The following is a 17494-nucleotide window of genomic DNA, read 5'->3' as shown; positions in this document are numbered from 1 at the left end:
CTCAGTAGATCTGCTCTCTTATACCTTTATACCTAATTTCTATCTACTGCACAAAATCAAAGAGTAGGATTATAGTTTGTTTGCAGAAAAACAATGTCAGTAGCTGTTATTCTCATAAAAGATAAATAAATGTTCGCTTTGGGTACAGTTTGTATAATGTACTATTTTGTTCATAAACTGCAGCTCCACTGTTTGCCCAGTCTGCTCTTCTCAGTCTGGTCTCAGTCCAAAACCACACCTGCTGCAGTCTGAGAAGCAGGAAGTTCCTCCCACTGTCACACACAGACGACTGTGAGAGAAAACGAGACTGAATCCTATCAGTGTTCGTGGTAAAATGGCAGAAGCCAGAGTTGCAGTGGATGTAAATGAGTTAAGTTGTGCAATCTGTCTAGATATACTAAAGGATCCAGTGGCTATTCCCTGTGGACATAGTTACTGTATGAGCTGCATTAAGAGCTGCTGGGATCAGGAAGATCATGCTGGAGTTTACAGCTGCCCCCAGTGCAGACAGACCTTCATACCCAGACCTGTTCTGGGCAGAAACACCATGCTGGCTGAAGTGGTGGAGAAACTGAAGAAGACTGGACTACAAGCAGCTGCTCCTGCTGACCAGTATGCTGGACCTGGAGATGTGGAGTGTGATGTCTGTACTGGGAGAAAACACAAAGCTGTCAAGTCCTGCCTGGTGTGTCTGGCCTCTTACTGTGAAACTGACCTGCAGCTTCACAACAAACTCCACCATGCAAAACAGCACAAGCTCATTGATGCCATCGGCCATCTGAAGGACATGGTCTGTTCCAACCATGACAAACCCCTGGAGGTCTACTGCCGTACCGACCAGCAGTGTATCTGTTATCTCTCTACGATGGATGAACACAGAGGCCATGATACAGTCTCAGCTGCTACAGGAAGGGCGGAGATACAGGTCAGGCTAATTTAAAAGAATTTCCCCTTTCTATCTAAAAGAATTTCCCCAAAGGGATCAGTGAAAGTATCAATTATTGTTATTATCTAAAAGTTAATTTTAAATAAATGGATTTTGTCTTAACACTTGTTCGTGTAATTGCTACGAAACACTCAGATCAAGTCTGGTTCGGTAAAGTTGTCATGACCTACTTGTCCGGTCTTACTAGCGGGGTTACTAGCTTGTCGGATTTAAGGTAGTCTGGGCAAAATGTAAGTAAACGAATATGAAGTCCATTTAAACTGTGGTACCTTACATCCGACAAGCCATTAACCCTTCATAGTACAGAATAACTCACTAGAGCCACAGTACAGTAAGGCCGTGCCGCCGAAGATGTTTGTACGGGACGCCATGACACTCAAAATAAAATAAGTATATCAAAAAATATAAATAAAATGATAAATATTTCAATAATGTATCCTTTTATTTTTAAATAATTTCATAAAATTTCATGAATTTCATAAAATTATATTTCATAATAACACTTGTCTTCTATGTATAATTTTTAAATTTTACAATTTATTGTTTCGTAATAATGTCGCGATTTTCATTAGACAATTATTATTATAAAATAATATTTTCACAATAAAGTTTAACTTTTCACATTATCCACATGCATATTTATACTGCATCAGGAGGTGTTTTGCAGGATTGGCACTGCAGCCACCGGATAAAACTCACACTGTTCCATTGGGACTGGTGTGGTGCTGAGGTGTCACCCACTGCACGGCTGCACTCAGGTTCTCATCCCTGAGGTGGTTCGTCGTGTGGTGGGTGCGGTAAGGCACTGTACTCAGTGTGTGCTCCTTACCTCCGTACCTTACCTTACCTTACCTTACCTTACCTACATCAACACAGTACAAATGTACATGTTAAAAAAGGTCTTTCGGTACTAAGATGTACGTAGATTAATACTTTTCTATTCAAGGTTAAAGGGTTCAGCCTTTAAAGCATTGTGTTGGTTGCCATAGGATAATATTTTGGCTTTCAATGATAACCAGTGAAGCTCAAAATTTATGAAAATATTAACAAAGAGGTTCATTGTTTTGTCTGATATGTTGAATTATGTCTGACTTGGAACAAATACAGTAAAAGTAGTCAGGGCTGGAGTGGGACTGAATATCTAACCAGGAATTCAAGCCCCCGGACAGCCCAATATAAAACTATATAAACAATTACACTGTTATTATATGTTTCTATTCACGCCTTCATTTGCTTGGCTACTGAACACACATTCTTACCTACATGCTTTAATTTTACCTTCATGTCATTTTTACCGGCACATTTCACTAATATTAATAACGCGTGGAGCAGCTTTGACATAAATAATGAAGCTTCGTCTCAGTGCCTGTCCTTGTGTCTCTTCCCCGTGTGGCCAGCAGCAATCGCTGTCCATCCCCTTTGTCTTCTCATCATCTTTGGCCCTAGTGTGTTCTTCCTTTTCCCCACATGGCTGCATTTGACTCAATGGGATGAGTGTGTGACACAGAGGCTGGGACCAGCTGGTTAAGGGTTTGAGGCAGGTCAGGAACCAACCACACCTCTTTCATTTAATTATTGCTTTTCTATTCTTCCCAGTGTTTGTTAGTTCTCTGTTCTGCTTGTGAAGCTTGTGCCTTGTTTTATTATGTTCCACATGTTTCTGTACTTTCTAAGTATTGAATTCCTTGTGTGTGTTTCTTACTTTCAGTGTTTGTGGGAGTTTTCCTAGTCTTGTGTTCATTAATATAAGTTACTGCACTTGTTGCCTGTTTTCCCTGCACTGTTGTTATTGGTTAATTGTCTTATATGTCACATCTGCTTCTTTGTTAGTTCGGTACAGCAGCCTGAGCATTAGAACAGAAACCTGCAGTTTTATATCTTGGACCCAGCAGTGTGGCCAGTGTCATTATGCTATGTGAGCTCTGTCTTCAGAGTGACCAATGCAGCTACAACTGGCTCTCCTTGATCATGTGATCATCGCAGCATTGAATAGGTGATATTCCAGCTGGTTTCCACTTCTGTAATCATTCTCAGAGTGGGTCTGCCCATCTGCTGCTGGATTTGACAAAGCCTTTCTCTAGCAGTTGTACTGGTTCTGAAGTAGGTCACACAGAATCTGTCTTACCTTGGATCTGATATCCTCAGGTCCTTGTGTCTGTTCTATGTTCTTCTTCACAGCCAAATTCAGTGCATGTACAATGCAGGTTGTGTGTCTGACACAGGCAATCACATTTTGTGCAGCGTCAGTGTGAGCCATCGGACTTTATTCTGTATTCCCCACTCCTCCATCAGGCTGCCTCGACTGCAGCCATGTTTTCTGCAGAATGAGACTTTGGGAATTTTCCTGCTCCCAATAATAAGGTCGACAGCTCAGTCTTATCATTTATAAAATGGCATTTGACTGCTAAATAAGCTTCCATATGTATGAATGTCCACATGTCAGATGTTAGTCTTACTGCTTTGGCCTTTCTCACCTCTTCCTTTGTCTCTTTTTCTATCTTAAATGTTTCTGTCACCAAACCCTTTCATGTTTGCCTGGATGGGAGAATGTAGGTTGGATCCAGGATCCCCACAACCTCCCTAAATCCTGCGTTATCCACTATGGTGAAGGGTTGTGCATATTGACCAAAGCCTCATCAATCATTTGTTTCTTGGTCTCTATACTGGGAAAATTATACAGATTATTGGGTAATACCCTCACCCAAATCTGATATTATGTATTCATACAATTAAACTGAACCTTGGACACAATAATGACTAATAATAATAATAATTATTATTATTAAATTAATTATTGAAAATGAATTATTATTAAATTATTATGATGATTAAAACTTACGCTGCAGTGTGTGTGTACGCCGAAATATGTGCTGTACAACAGGTTTGAAACCGGTAATGAGGATTGTGCCACATTTTCAGTTTCCAAAGCAGTCACATGGTTGAGTGCAGAATGAAGCTTCAGATGACCATGGTCACGTGTTCAGGGTGGAACGAAGGAAACTGAAGCTGTGCTTCAGAATGTAGTGAATCGCTTTTTTATTGTCAAGCTTAACATCACTAGCTGCCCCATTCCCTCTGTTAGTCTACGTGTCATTTTCTTAGCTACTTTTTCCCTGGTGAGTTTTGACCCCTTATTGTTCCTTTATTGTCTGTCTTTCCAGTTTGGTTCAGTCTCCTTAATTCCCTTTGTCTTGGAGCTTTTAAGTGGATCCTCACCTTGTTTCCCTGCCTGCACCAGGCTGCGCCCCAACATGCACATTAAATATATGATATGTTCAAATTCTGAAGAATCTTTAATGAATCCCATTTTACACATTTTCCTTTCTGAATTTGCGTGGAACATCAACGATGCAGACTTTGACACAGTTTCCATATGAATGGGTCACAACAGTCCAATATTAAACCAACTTCCCAGCAGATTCAGAGGTTTCAGTGTCGCAGGAGAAAAGATGCATTATTGTTGTTCACAGTGCAGTTTATACACAGTGGCCCATTATCAACTGACATGTGATCTGACATCAATCTAATAGGACGTCAGTTGAGTAGCCGGTCCTGCAGTGCAGCCCAGGACACATTCGCCTTCACATTGCTATAAGAATGTGGCCATATGCAGCCCAGACCAACTCCCAATGTGGGTTGAGTGATCGGATCTCAATGTATCTCCAATGCGTCCTGGGTAATTAGCGCTGTCCACTTGTGATTGGATCACCCAGGACGCATGTTAATACCAGGTGGAAACAGGACCAAAGGGTCTATGTCCATTGTATCCTACCTACAGTCAATAAATCATTAATGAATATCCATCCATCCATCCATCTCCTATCCGGTAATCCAGGTCAGGGTCAGGGGGAGTGCCTGGAGCTTTTCCCAGGCAGCATAGGGCCCAAGGCTGGGGTCCACCCTGGACAGGATGATAAATGAATGTAATCTCAGCTAATGAAACAAACTTGTTTTGTCATCTTGTTTCCTATCTGTAGAAACAAATGGGTGAAATACAGAGGGAATTTCAGCAGAGAATTCAGATGAGAGAGAAGGAGCTGCAGGAGCTGAGAGAGGCTGTGGCCTCAATCACTGTGAGTATGAACCTGAGGAGAAGATAACAGCTGGCTTGTGATCATAATGAATCTTCTCTCAGATTCAACAGATTGTAGATTTACAGACTTGCGCGGATTAATCAAATTAATGCTGCTGTGGTTTATTCTGGGTCAGTGGGATAAAGTTGCTGGATTACAGAGTTTAACCAAGTGTTGCAGCAGCAGTAGTTTATTTATTTTAAAAAATACCATAAAAGGCCTATTTGAGAAAAATGAAACTTTTCATAACCCAGCATAATGCAAATAAACACTAAAAAAGTCACCTATTAAACTGAGACCTAATGGTGACAACCAACCTGCCCCATACAGCCACCAGTCTCTGCCAAATCCCTGCAGCTGACAGTGTATGAGCTTAATGAGGGATCATTTCCAATCAGTGCTGGCTGGGTTTCAGCACATGAGGCGTCCAGCATGGTGACGCTCCAAACCTCAGCCCTGTGCTGTTTTTATACCTCCTGTCAGCTCACATCTCTTTTGTACAATGAGGCTCTCTGGAGTCTCAAAAGGGGCCAATTGTAATTTACTGTCCTCTGCTCCCTGTGTCACCAACAGAGCTCAGCACAGTCAGCAGTGGAGGACAGCGAGAGGATCTTCACTGAGATGATCCGCTCCATTGAGAGAAGACGCTCTGAGGTGACAAAGCTGATCAGAGATCAGGAGAAGGCTGCAGTGAGTCAGGCTGAAGGAGACATGGACAGACTGAAGCAGGAGATCGATGAACTGAAGAGGAGACACTCTGAGCTGGAGCAGCTTTCACACACAGAAGATCACATCCATTTCCTCCAGGTAACAGAACAGCTACTTTGGCAATAAGAAAACCAGAGTATTCAAATGAATGCATATTGTCATTTGTATTTCAACTAGTCTGTCATTTGTCAGATGTTAATGGTTCTGTTAATTAGATTGCAATACACATTTGTATTGATGAAGCTGTTTAATCAGACTGTTTGTCTGTAGAGGCGCCAGGCTCTTCCTGTCACTCCTGAAGCTGGATTTGGACCCAGAATCTCTGTCAGTCCCAGATCTGATTTTGGGAATTTGAGGAAGGCGGTTTCTGAACTGAAAGATCAACTGGAGAATTTTTGCAGAATGAAAATGGCAGAGATCCATCACCAGGTTAATACATTTTCTAGTCTGTTCATGTTAATATAGACCAGGGCTGGCCAGTCTTACCCAGAAAGGGCTGCTTTTGCTGGATTACTAATTAGAGGACTGATTGGCTGAAGGGTCTCACACCTGTGGTTGAACAGCTGACCTAAAGGTTACCCCAAAGACCTGCGTACACACTGGACTTTGCGGGTATAATTCCCCCCCCGATGTAAACCGTGCAGAGAGAGTATGCAGTACAGTCAGCCTCACATTTGTGTGACCAAGTCAGTTTGTTTACAATAAGTTTAAATCTTTGTGATAACTGGTGAAAGAGCTTCACATTCTACTGGCTGCAAAACCCAGATCACATGAAACATGTTTCTTCTACATTATAGAAACCAAAAATCTGTATTATGTGTAACTTACCATGATTTGCAGTTTGTTAAAATGCAATTTTATTTTTTATTGTCCCTCATAATGATAATACCCCACTGCTGTTATCTCCACAGTGAGTGAAGTCCATCTCCCACAAGTAAATTCCTTTTACTCACATCGCTGTTTCTCTCTGTCTCCTTCTAGTTACCAAAGACACCGTCCTACCAGTATTAGTGCCCAGGACCAGAGCAGAATTCTTACACTGTGAGTCTGTTCACACACACGCTTCTCTCTCCCTGTATGAGGTGGAGTGTGTTTTACTGTGTTTTACTGTGTTTCATTTTCTACTGCTAGTGGAGCTTCTCTTTCTCTCTCCCGCTGCCTCCGGGTCTTTCACATTTACATGAGCTTTTTATCTCAGTGGACTTTAAATCCAATTGCTAAGTAAGGCAAGTTTATTCAGGGTGCTTTTCCACTGCACCAGGTTCGGTACTTTTGGTTCTTTCCCTTTTCCATTAACTTCCAGTCGAGTACCAGTACCAGAAGTTCCAGTACCAAAAGCATCATTGCAGCTGTGGTACTTTTTCGATACTTCGGAACTTTGGTGTGGGACTTACAAACACGTTCATTGTCAATTTAAAAAACAATTTTAAAAAGTCTAAAAGCCCAAAACACAAATAAACAGTTAACTAAAAAGAAGTGAGATTGTAGAGGCAGCATATGACTAAACTCCTGCTAATTTAATTTATTGAAACAAAGCAGCAACAAAAACATTTTAAGCCCTGATTATAATGAGCTGACAGTGTTAGCAGACCTCAGGTCTTCAGGAAGCTTGTTCCACAGACAGGGAGCATAGAGACTAAAAGCTGCTTTAGCCTGTTTGGTCTTCATTCTGGGACACTGAGTAAACTTTCAGGGGTCTGGATGCTTCACAAGGTTCAAGGAAGTTAGTGCCATTTAGTACCTTGTAGACAAGTAATAATATTTAAACCAATCCTGTGATGCTCAGGAAGCCAGTGCAGTGATTAAGGAGCTGTGTGATATGCTCCACTTCCTTGGTGTTAGTGAGGACTCTGGTGGCAGCATCCTGGATGAGCTGCAGCTGTCTGACTGATTTATTACCAAGACCTGCAAAGACACCATTTCAATAGTCTAGCCTGCTGGAAATAAACACATGAACAAGCTTTTCCGTATCTGGTTTAGAGAGAAATCCTTCTCTCTCTCTCTTATTGGGCTGGTTTCAGCTTCCGTTGGATGGATCTTAAGCAGACCTTGGGCTGGACCTGGGAACACTGTACTGATGCCTCATTTCCACCAACATGGAGCCGGTGCTGGGCTGGTTGTCACTTGATGCCTTTTCAGAACCTGCCTGTGTTTCCACCAGTTTAGAAAATGAACATAGGTGACAGTGAGAGTAAAGGTTCATATGTATTCCATTTTGTGGGATTTGTTCTTTTCTGTTCCAGAATAAGTTTTATAAGCTGCCAACTGTCCTTTTAACAGTCGCACTATTAAAGATGCCAATAACTGAACTTTGCAATCTGCCTCATGATCTCTTCGCCACTCAAGTGCCATAATATTTTATTTATCAGACCTGTGGCATGGTTTTCATTTACAATGAAAAGTTACTCCGATAATAAGCTGGCTACTTGTTTTACTGCTGGCACTGGAAATATTAGACAAAACTATATTGGTGATTGACTGAATTATCCAGGTATGCGGATGGTTTGGACACGATGGCCCCTCCCACTTGCACTGATGTTATGAGAACTTTTTTTTTTTTTGTGGTGGCCTATAGCCTTCTACCTTTGACCGAATCACAGCCATGATATACCGGAGTATCTTCTTATATGTTATTGCTTAATTATACTGCACTCATAAAGCATTATAAACACAGCTATAAATATTTATAAAAAAGCATAACACATTATATCCACCATTATAACGCTTTATGAATGCTTTATGACACACTCAGCTATAAGGCACTATAGATACCTTCATAATGCAATACAAAGCATCCTTAATGCTTATACCGATCATTATAATGCATTATGAAGGTATTTATAGGGCACTAAAGATGAAAGCTTCATACATCATTCATTATGCATAATAAGCATGCCTATAATGTGTTATGCCTTTTGATAAATATTTAAAGCCATGATTATAATGCATAACAATGGATTATTATTTGTTGTGAATTTTTATTTAATTACTAACAACATGGCCTTAAGTGTTCCAGAGATTTTATAATGTTCCGTAATCTGAGCAAATGGAAGCATGTAGATGTTGAACAAAGAGGCTCAGTGAGGATTATAATTCTAATTGATGGTCAGTGTTGACACACCACAGCACACAGTGCACAACACCGAAATGTGTCCTCTGCATTTAACCCATATGTGACATTGTGACATAGCAAGGGGCAGCTAATTCAGCGCCCAGAGAGCAGTGTTTTGCTTAGGGTCCCTCAGCGGTGCCTTGCTGGTCGGGGATTCAATCCAACAACCATTAAGCCACCACTGCCCACTGCCAATAACGGACCCTTGAGGAACTCCACATGTAATTTCTGTTCATTCAGATTCATAATTACCCTTCTGACAGAAAGTAGTGCCTGACTTGTAAAAATAATTCAAACCCATTAAATAAGGTGGCTGCTCCACCTCCTTCCCTAAGTGCTCTAGTCTCACTGATAAAGGGCAAGTAGGAGTAGCTGGTTTGATCAGGGCTGCTGCATAGTTTTCATTTGACCCCATTTCAGTTTAACGCATAAAAATCAAGGTTTATCCTGATAATACAATCAGTCATTAATAAAGATTTTCCAACCAAAGGCTTGATATTCAGTAAAGATCAGTTTAATGTATAAAACACATTGTCTGACCCAGTGTGTAGGTGACACACAACTGGAGTCAGATGAGAGAGAGAGTAGCTGTGGGCTTTGATGCACTTTGTTCCCCCTGAAGTCCTTCCTTCACGTTTGCTCTTTTTGTGTATTCGCTGAGTGTACTTTTTTCAGATTCTTTAATATTGTCCTAAGACGGCACCTGCAGTCTTACCCAAACTGGCTGTGACACTGAACATCTCCTAAGTCTGTGCTTTAGGGCCATGACTTCACACGACACGACTACACTTGCGTGCGTAGTTTACATCTATCTGGAGGATTGAAGGTCATGTCCACCGGGGGGCAGTGCGAGAAAACCATCTTGGGGAGAACATGCAATCTTTGTCATCGTCTACTGCATATAAAATATCTTCAAACTGGATATTAAACAGTTCAATCTTGAGAAAAAAAGTAGCTATTTTAAATATAGAATAATTAACTGACTTACACTGGAACAGACCCAATACTGAAAAAAGTATTGCAATAATAATATGATGTAGCAAAATTTGTCAGAAGGTTTAGTAGTGACTTGGCTCGAATCGGAAGAGATGAAGAAAACAAAATTATAAATGAGATTTACTGCTTTAACCTGCAAACCAGTCAGTCGTCTTACTGATACAGAAAATAATGTAGGAGGTGCCTTACAGAATAAATTGTATGATTATATATAAACATAAGGCAGAAGGAGCCTTTGTTAGATTGTGGCAAAAATGGCTTGAACAAGGTGAGCAGAACTCAGCCTATTTCTTTAGGCTGGAAAGTCAGCAAGTCAGGAACAACTGCATTATGCGGGTGAGGATTTATGGAAATGCTGCAGATGACATCAAGAAAATAGCCAAATTCTGCACTGAGTTCTTTAATAATTTGTATGTCAGGAGTCTTGATCCAAAATTTTTGATTTCTTCTCAAACATCACGGGAATAACTGATGTGGATCGTGAACTTTGTGACGTCCCAGTTGGTTTAACTGAGATGTGTGCAGCAATAAATTGCTTAAAAAAAAAAAAAAAAATTAAAATAAAAAAAATTGCTTTTTTCATCATTGCTGGAGACTTCAATCAGGCAAATCTGAAGCCAGTTTTCCCCAAATTCTTCCAATATATGAACATCCCAGCTAGAGGGAGAATCTGTCTGGACAATGTTCACACAAACGTTTGTGAGGCCTACAAGGCCCTCCCCCCCCCCCCCCCCCCCCCACCTCGGCTACTCAGACCATGTCACTGTGATCATGGTTCCTGTGTATAAATCCCTGCTGAAGCACAACAAACCAGTCAGTAAGAGTGTGGCCAGCTGGTGCCGTCTCAGCTCTCCAAGGCTGCTTTGGATCTACTGACTGGGACATTTTTAAGGAGGCTGCTATAAATGGTGACGCCATCAACCTGGAGGAGTATATAAACTCTGTGATCGATGACCACGAGAGCCGACCAAAGGCCCTGGATGATGAGGGAAGTGCTCACATAGCTAAGAATCAGAAATGCAGCTTTCAGATCTAAAGACAAGGCTGCCCTCAGGACGCCCACAGACAACCTGTCCCGAGCTATGAGGATAGCCAATCAGGCACATGCACAGACGATCAATGTACACTTTAAATGCACCAAAGACACACGCCGTATATGGCAGGGAATTCAGCCAATCACGATCTACGAGCCCATCCTACACATCAATGGCGGTGATGTCTCCCTTCCAGATGAACTAAACAACTGTTTTGTACAGAATAAGCCGACACCCCCCCCCCCACCCCCCAAGTGAGAAGCTACTTTGTCTGACCACAGCTGATGTGAGAAGTACTCTATCCAGAGTCAACCCACGCAAGGCAGCAGGAGCTGACAACATACTTGGCTGAGTGCTGAGAGAATGCACTGACCACATGGCTGGGGTCCTCACAGAATGCACCTCTTTAAGCCAGTGGTCTGTCCCAGCATGCTTCAAATTAATCGCCATCATCCCAGTGCTGTAGAAGCCATCAGTGACAGGCCTGAATGACTACTGCCCAGTAGCACTCATGTCAATCATCATGAAGTGCTTGGAAAGGCTGGTCATGGCAGTAATACATAAAGACCAATCTTCCCACCTCTCTAGACCCTCTCTGATCTGCATACCGGTCCAACAGGTCTACTGAGGACACCGTAGCCTCTGCCCGTCACCTTTCCCTGACACATCTGGGTAAGAGAGTCACAGATGTCAGGATGTTATTCATAGACTTCAGCTCTACCTTCAACATGTCCCTCAAAAACTGAGGGGGTTAAGCTTGAACACCACTCTCTGCAGCTGGATCTTGGATTTCCTGACAGAGACGCCCCAGTCAGTATGTATGGGCTGCAACACGTCCAACACCATCATCATCAAGTTTGTGGATGATACAACTGTGGTGGGACTGATAAATAGAGAAGATGAATCAGCATACAGAGAAGAGGTGGAAAGTCTGTCTACAAGGTGCAGAGACTATAATCTATCTGTCAACGCTGACAAGGCAAAAGAGATGATTGTGGACTTCAGAAGGACACGTCCTGCCCACACCCCACTCAGCATCAACGGTACTGCTGTGGAGACTGTAAGGAGAACCAAGTTCCTCGGTGTGGACATAACTGAGGAATTTACATGGACAAATAACACCAGCTCCTTATTCAAGAAAGCCCAGCAAAGACTAAACTTCCTGAGGTGGCTGAAATAAGCAAACCTTCCCCTCCCATCCTCACCATGTTCTATAGAGGCACCATCGGCAGTGTTCTGACTAACTGCATCACCATCTGGTGTGGCAGCTGCAACAAATCTGACCGCAAATTCCTGCAGAGAGCAGTGAAAACAGCAGAGAACATTATGGGATGCCTCTCCCTTCCCTACAATCCGCTTTTTGCAAACGCAGTGTCCGCAAGGCCTGCAGCATTGTGCAGGACCCATCACATCCCTCACATGGTCATTCCACACTCCAGCCACCTGAGAGAAGATACTGCAGCATCAGAGCCGGGTCTGCCAGGCTGCGTGGCAGTTTTTACCCCCAGGCTGTCAGGCTCCTCAACACCATGCTGCCTCCCAGGATCCCTCACTCTGCCTCCTCACTGCCTCAACCCCCCCGTAACCCACAACTAAAGGCCACAGACTGACCCTTAAGCGCTGCACTGCACTTAACACTTTGTCACTCTGACATGGGGGCAATAATAAGAATCCCCATTATTCTCTGTCTGCCCCATTATTCTGCTTCTATTCCTATTTTCAGCTGTTAGAAATGTTAGACGTGTTACTGCTGTTACTACTATTATCATACACTGTTTACACCGTGAACTCAGGCTGTTACAGCGTACATGATGGTGAATTCAGGTCTAACTGACTGCAGAAAAAACATCATATATTTAATATAGTTCTAACAATATTGCACATTGTCCAGTATTGCACATTACTGTATATTGCACAATCTACTCCTCTTCCTCAGTTGCACTGTCCTGTAAGTCCTTTGCACATTGTCTTGTCTTGTTCTCTATATTGGACTAAGTTTATGCTTACACTGTGGGCCCTGAGCTTCGCCATTTCATCTCTCTGTATACTTATATATGGTGGAGATGACAATAAAGTTCAATTTGGCTTTGATCTTGGGGGTTTGTTCACGGTGCAGCAATTTGGAAAAAGAGGGAACTGAGCTGGAAGGTGAAGCTTTTAATTTACCAGTTGATCTACGTTCCTACCCTCATTTATGGTTATGAGCTCTGGGTGATGTCCGAATAAATGAGATTGTGAATACTGTACAAGCAGCAGAAATGAGTTTCCTCAGCAGGGTGTCTGGGCTCAGCCTTAGAGAGGGTGAGGAGCTCAGACATCCGGGCTCAAAGTAGAGTCGCTGCTTCTCCGCATTGAAAGGAGTCAGTTGATAGTTCTAGGATACCTCTTGGATGGCGCCCTGGGGAGGTGTTTCAAGGCATGTCCAACCAGGAGGAGGCCTGGGGGCAGACCCAGAGATTATATATTATATATAACCTGAGAGATTATATATAATATATACTACATTATATACCAGCCTAGATGCGTCCGTGTTGGGAGCGTCGCGTTGGTGCGCTGCTGGAGAGAGGTGTGTGTCCAAAGTGGATTAAAAGACGTTCATATTGTGATCTAAAGACAAACTCACTTTTATTAATAGCTGTTGTAGAATCAATATTAAACTCACTATTTTATTTGTGTCCATTGCTTGGTCAAAATATCAGGCGGATCATTGTGAGCAGCAATAAGTAATAAACATAACAATCTCAAATAATGATAGACATTAATTAGCTTTGCACATTAGTTAATTTTGCACATTGCTTACTGAGCAAAATTAGCACAATACGATCATTAATAATATAATCAGTTTACTGAATGTGTCTGGCAGGCTGTGGGGTGGACTCTCTATAAAACAAAACAGGTGTTTAGTACCAAATTAGGACCCAATAAACTCATTTTTAATTCTTAATTAAAAATTAAGGATGGCATGGTGGTGCAGTGGTTAGCACTGTTGCCTCACACCGCTGGGACCTGGGTTCGAGTCTCCGCCTGGGTTACATGTGTGTGGAGTTTGCATGTTCTCCCCATGTCGTCGTGGGGTTTCCTCCGGGTACTCCAGTTTCCCCTCCCCAGTCCAAAGACATGCTGAAGCTAATTGGAGTTACTAAATTGCCTATTCAGTAGGTGTGCATGTGTGAGTGAATGGTGTGTGAGTGTGCCCTGTGATAGGCTGGCCCCCCGTCCTGGGTTGTTCCCTGCCTCGTGCCCATTGCTTCTGGGATAGGCTCCAGACTCTCCGCGACCTAGTAGGATAAGCGGTTTGGAAAATGAATGGATGGATATATATATATATATATATATATATATATATATATATATATATATATATATATAAATATAACCGCACACACACACAAATAGAATATATGTTATATATTAGATAAGTGACAGAAAAATCGATGGATGGATGGAACTGTATGAAAAATTATGCTGCTTATGAAAGTAGGCAAGTAAGAATTTCAGGTTAGAATTTCATTGTACCTTGTACGCATGACACTGTTTTCTTAGAAACTTATACTGCCATTAAATTTTGAAGACACTGTACAAAGAAGGACACAATAGTGTTCGGAATATTTTTTTCTTATCTGTGAAAATATACAGCTCTTCTGGACACTCATTCCTAAAAAAATCAGATGCTACTTTAATACTATCTGTACCGTTAGTAAAGACAATGTTCCGTGACAAAACGTGACCATACTGCCACGCCAATTTCTGGTAGCACTGCACGTCGCGCATGCGTCTTGTTATCCTCATGTAAGTGCACAGACGAAGCCGGAATCAACACAGAAAACGTGGCGGCCAGACTGGTACCTCTCCGCGCACGTATAAGCAGACGTGTTTGTATAGACTTTTATGATGCATTTTACTCCTCCGCGGACGACCGCCTGCCGCACTCCAAATTTGTCTTTAAACGCCAACATAGATGATTTTGATGAGGATTGGGGTAGTTTGCAAACCCTACAGCCAATTTTCAAGGTAATAGAACTGTTACATACATATAAATGCGTATGCATATGTGTGCGGATTTGTCCCAAATTGAAAATCTCACGCCAGCCAGTTGATCAAAGTTGGCAGCCCTGTGAACTGCCGCTCTGAATTTGTAAAACGTAGGGAAACATACACAGACCTCGCGGCTGTGGTACGTGTGCAGGGAATATCAGAATTACTACTAATAATACTTAAATAGGGCACGTGCGCATGTGTAAAGTACACAGCTTGACCAGAGAAATATGAACGTTTCCATGTACGCATACGCGGTGTAATACGCGAGTGCTGCGCTTTGCGGAGAACCAGCCTAGATGCGTCCGCGTTGGGAGCGTCGCGTCGGCGCGCTGCTGGAGAGAGGTGTGTGTCCAAAGTGGATTAAAAGTTCATATTGTGACCTAAAGACAAACTCACTTTTAGTGGTAATCTTTGTTGTGTAATTTTATGGTTAATATGTTTGATGAATGCTGTTTGTAATTTTATTTACCTGTAATTAAGCCTATTAGTTTAACAAGCGCCCCATTTTGGCGGCTCTTCCCGCCACCGTCGCGCGCCCACTTTATGTTTCATAAGCTTCAGTTCCGGCTTCGTTAGGGGAAGCTGTGCTGTTTTTATATCGTACAGAAACATAAAGTACAGGCGGCCTGATGGGATTAATAATTCTTCCTCCTGCCTACAGACTCCTGTCAGCTGACGCTGGACCCCAACACAGCAAACAGCCGCCTGTCTCTGTCAGGGGGGAACAGGAAGGTGACATGGGGGGGCAAAGCGGCAGCCATATCCTGATCATCCAGAGAGATTTGAGAACTGGGAACAAGTTCTGTGCAGAGAGAGTCTGACTGGCCGCTGTTACTGGGAGGCTGAGTGGGATGGAAATGGAGCCTGGATAGGAGTGACTTATAAAGGGATCAGGAGGAAAGGAGGGAGGGACTGTGGGCTTGGATTCAATGACAAGTCATGGATGCTGTGCTGCTCTCCTCACAGACACTCTGTCTGTCACAATAATAAAGAGACTCTCATACCCATAGAGCCCTCAGGCCCCCGCAGAGTAGGAGTGTATCTGGACTGGGGGGCTGGTGCTCTGTCCTTCTACAGAGTCTCCTCTGATGGACTGACCCCCCTGCACAGATTCACCTCCTCATTCACTGAACCCCTCAATCCAGGGTTTGGGGTTTATCCAAACTCCCCCGTGTCGCTGTGCATGCTGGGATAGCTCACTGTGTGCTGGAGGAATCATTTTTACCGTATCAGAGTCTCACATGTCGCTGCTTCTCCGTGGCAAAAAGGTAAAATCTCTGCTTTATAACCAGTATAACCCTTTTTACTCTGTCTGAAGTGTGACGTACGTTAATAATTGGGTTCTGTAAGCTGAACAAACATATAAAATGACTGTTTTTCTCTGACTTATGTTCTATGTTGTCTGTAAATGTAAACAAATTCATAGTACATGCAGTTGTACCAATGGAGTGAATTCTGATTCTGAAAAAAATAAAATGTAATGAAATCTAAGCCTGATGAGTGGGGGGAGCTTTTCCCCTCCCCTCTATATGTATATTTTATATTTCTGTCTATATATTGTATTTGCTACCTGTACACTGACAATAAAGGCTTCCTATTCTATCCCATTAATGTCCCGGTTCCGCGCTGCCCAGAACGTAACTGAGTAACAGACTTAATCCGCGCTCTCTGCTCACTGAGCGCAGCAGCCTGATATCGCAGCGGCGACACTTTGGCCAGCAGGGGGCGGCAGACGGCAGACAGTTTATTAACTCAAAACCTACAGCGGTCCTGAGGTAACTTAGTAAAGATAATAACATAATCAAATTAATCATATATTAACTAAGTAAACATAAATAACATAAAATCTTAATAAGTCACGTTAGTACAACAACAACAGAAAGGCACCTGATCATCAATGAAGTAGTGTAGGTGATTACCAATTACCAGAAAAAAAACACATAAATCCTGTTTCATTAGGAATCCTGAGATATATACAGTACTGTGCAAAAGTCTTAGGGAGTCATAGGAAATGTTTAAAGCTATTTATCTGGGTAGTAAATTTATATTTTCTCAGTATGAAAAAGAAAATGTAATATTAGAACATGTGCAAATTATGAGTACAACAAAAAAACTAAAAGGAATTTCTTATGTTCTCCAAAAAGTTACTGATATCTTGTTGGATGGCTAGATGAACACCAATATGGTTCCTAAACCTCTCCTCAGGTTCACCTCGGCCATTTCATGTATTTGTTAAATTTCACGACCAGCTCACTTAATTAATTAATGAAACTAGTTTTATAAAGTCACTGAGGTACTGATTAGCTATATGAGGTGAGCTAGTGGTCATGTCAAAAAATACATGAGTATATTGAAAATACTGCCAATACTGGGATGACTTTAGGAGAGATTTTGAAACGGTTAAGGGCAAACAGTTTGACAGACATAATATCATAGGTTTAAATCAACATGGAGATCATTTTAAAAGTTTATGTGACTGCCTAATATATATATATATATATATATATATATATATATATATATATATATATATATATATATATATATCCATCCATCCATCCATTGTCCAAACCGCTTACTGGGTCGC

General features: G+C 42.0%; 3 protein-coding genes across 3 annotated transcripts in view; 2 read left to right on the top strand and 1 right to left on the bottom strand.

Annotated features, from left to right (window-relative positions):
* LOC125721465 (NACHT, LRR and PYD domains-containing protein 12-like) overlaps nt 1-17494 on the bottom strand; it is a 338153-nt gene that overhangs the window by 85225 nt on the left and 235434 nt on the right. The gene's annotated exons all lie outside the window — the stretch shown is intronic.
* Nucleotides 1-17494, top strand: part of LOC125721482 (tripartite motif-containing protein 16-like) — a 109157-nt gene that overhangs the window by 50063 nt on the left and 41600 nt on the right. Inside the window, exon 6 of the mRNA XM_048997426.1 lies at nt 15569-15639. Within this exon, the coding sequence (XP_048853383.1) occupies nt 15569-15639 (71 nt within the window). The remainder of the gene's footprint in view (nt 1-15568; nt 15640-17494) is intronic.
* On the top strand, nt 379-6763 carry LOC125721478 (tripartite motif-containing protein 29-like). Its single transcript, XM_048997421.1, has 5 exons — nt 379-925; nt 4924-5019; nt 5593-5826; nt 5998-6156; nt 6709-6763. The coding sequence occupies exons 1-5, from the start codon at nt 440-442 to the stop codon at nt 6736-6738; spliced, it is 1005 nt and encodes a 334-aa protein (XP_048853378.1). The 5' UTR covers nt 379-439; the 3' UTR covers nt 6739-6763.

This window comes from Brienomyrus brachyistius, unplaced genomic scaffold (genome assembly GCF_023856365.1).
Source record: "Brienomyrus brachyistius isolate T26 unplaced genomic scaffold, BBRACH_0.4 scaffold33, whole genome shotgun sequence".
Lineage (NCBI taxonomy): Eukaryota > Metazoa > Chordata > Actinopteri > Osteoglossiformes > Mormyridae > Brienomyrus > Brienomyrus brachyistius.
The sequence above is the reverse complement of the archived record's forward strand: the minus strand, read 5'-3'. Positions and strand labels throughout refer to the sequence as shown.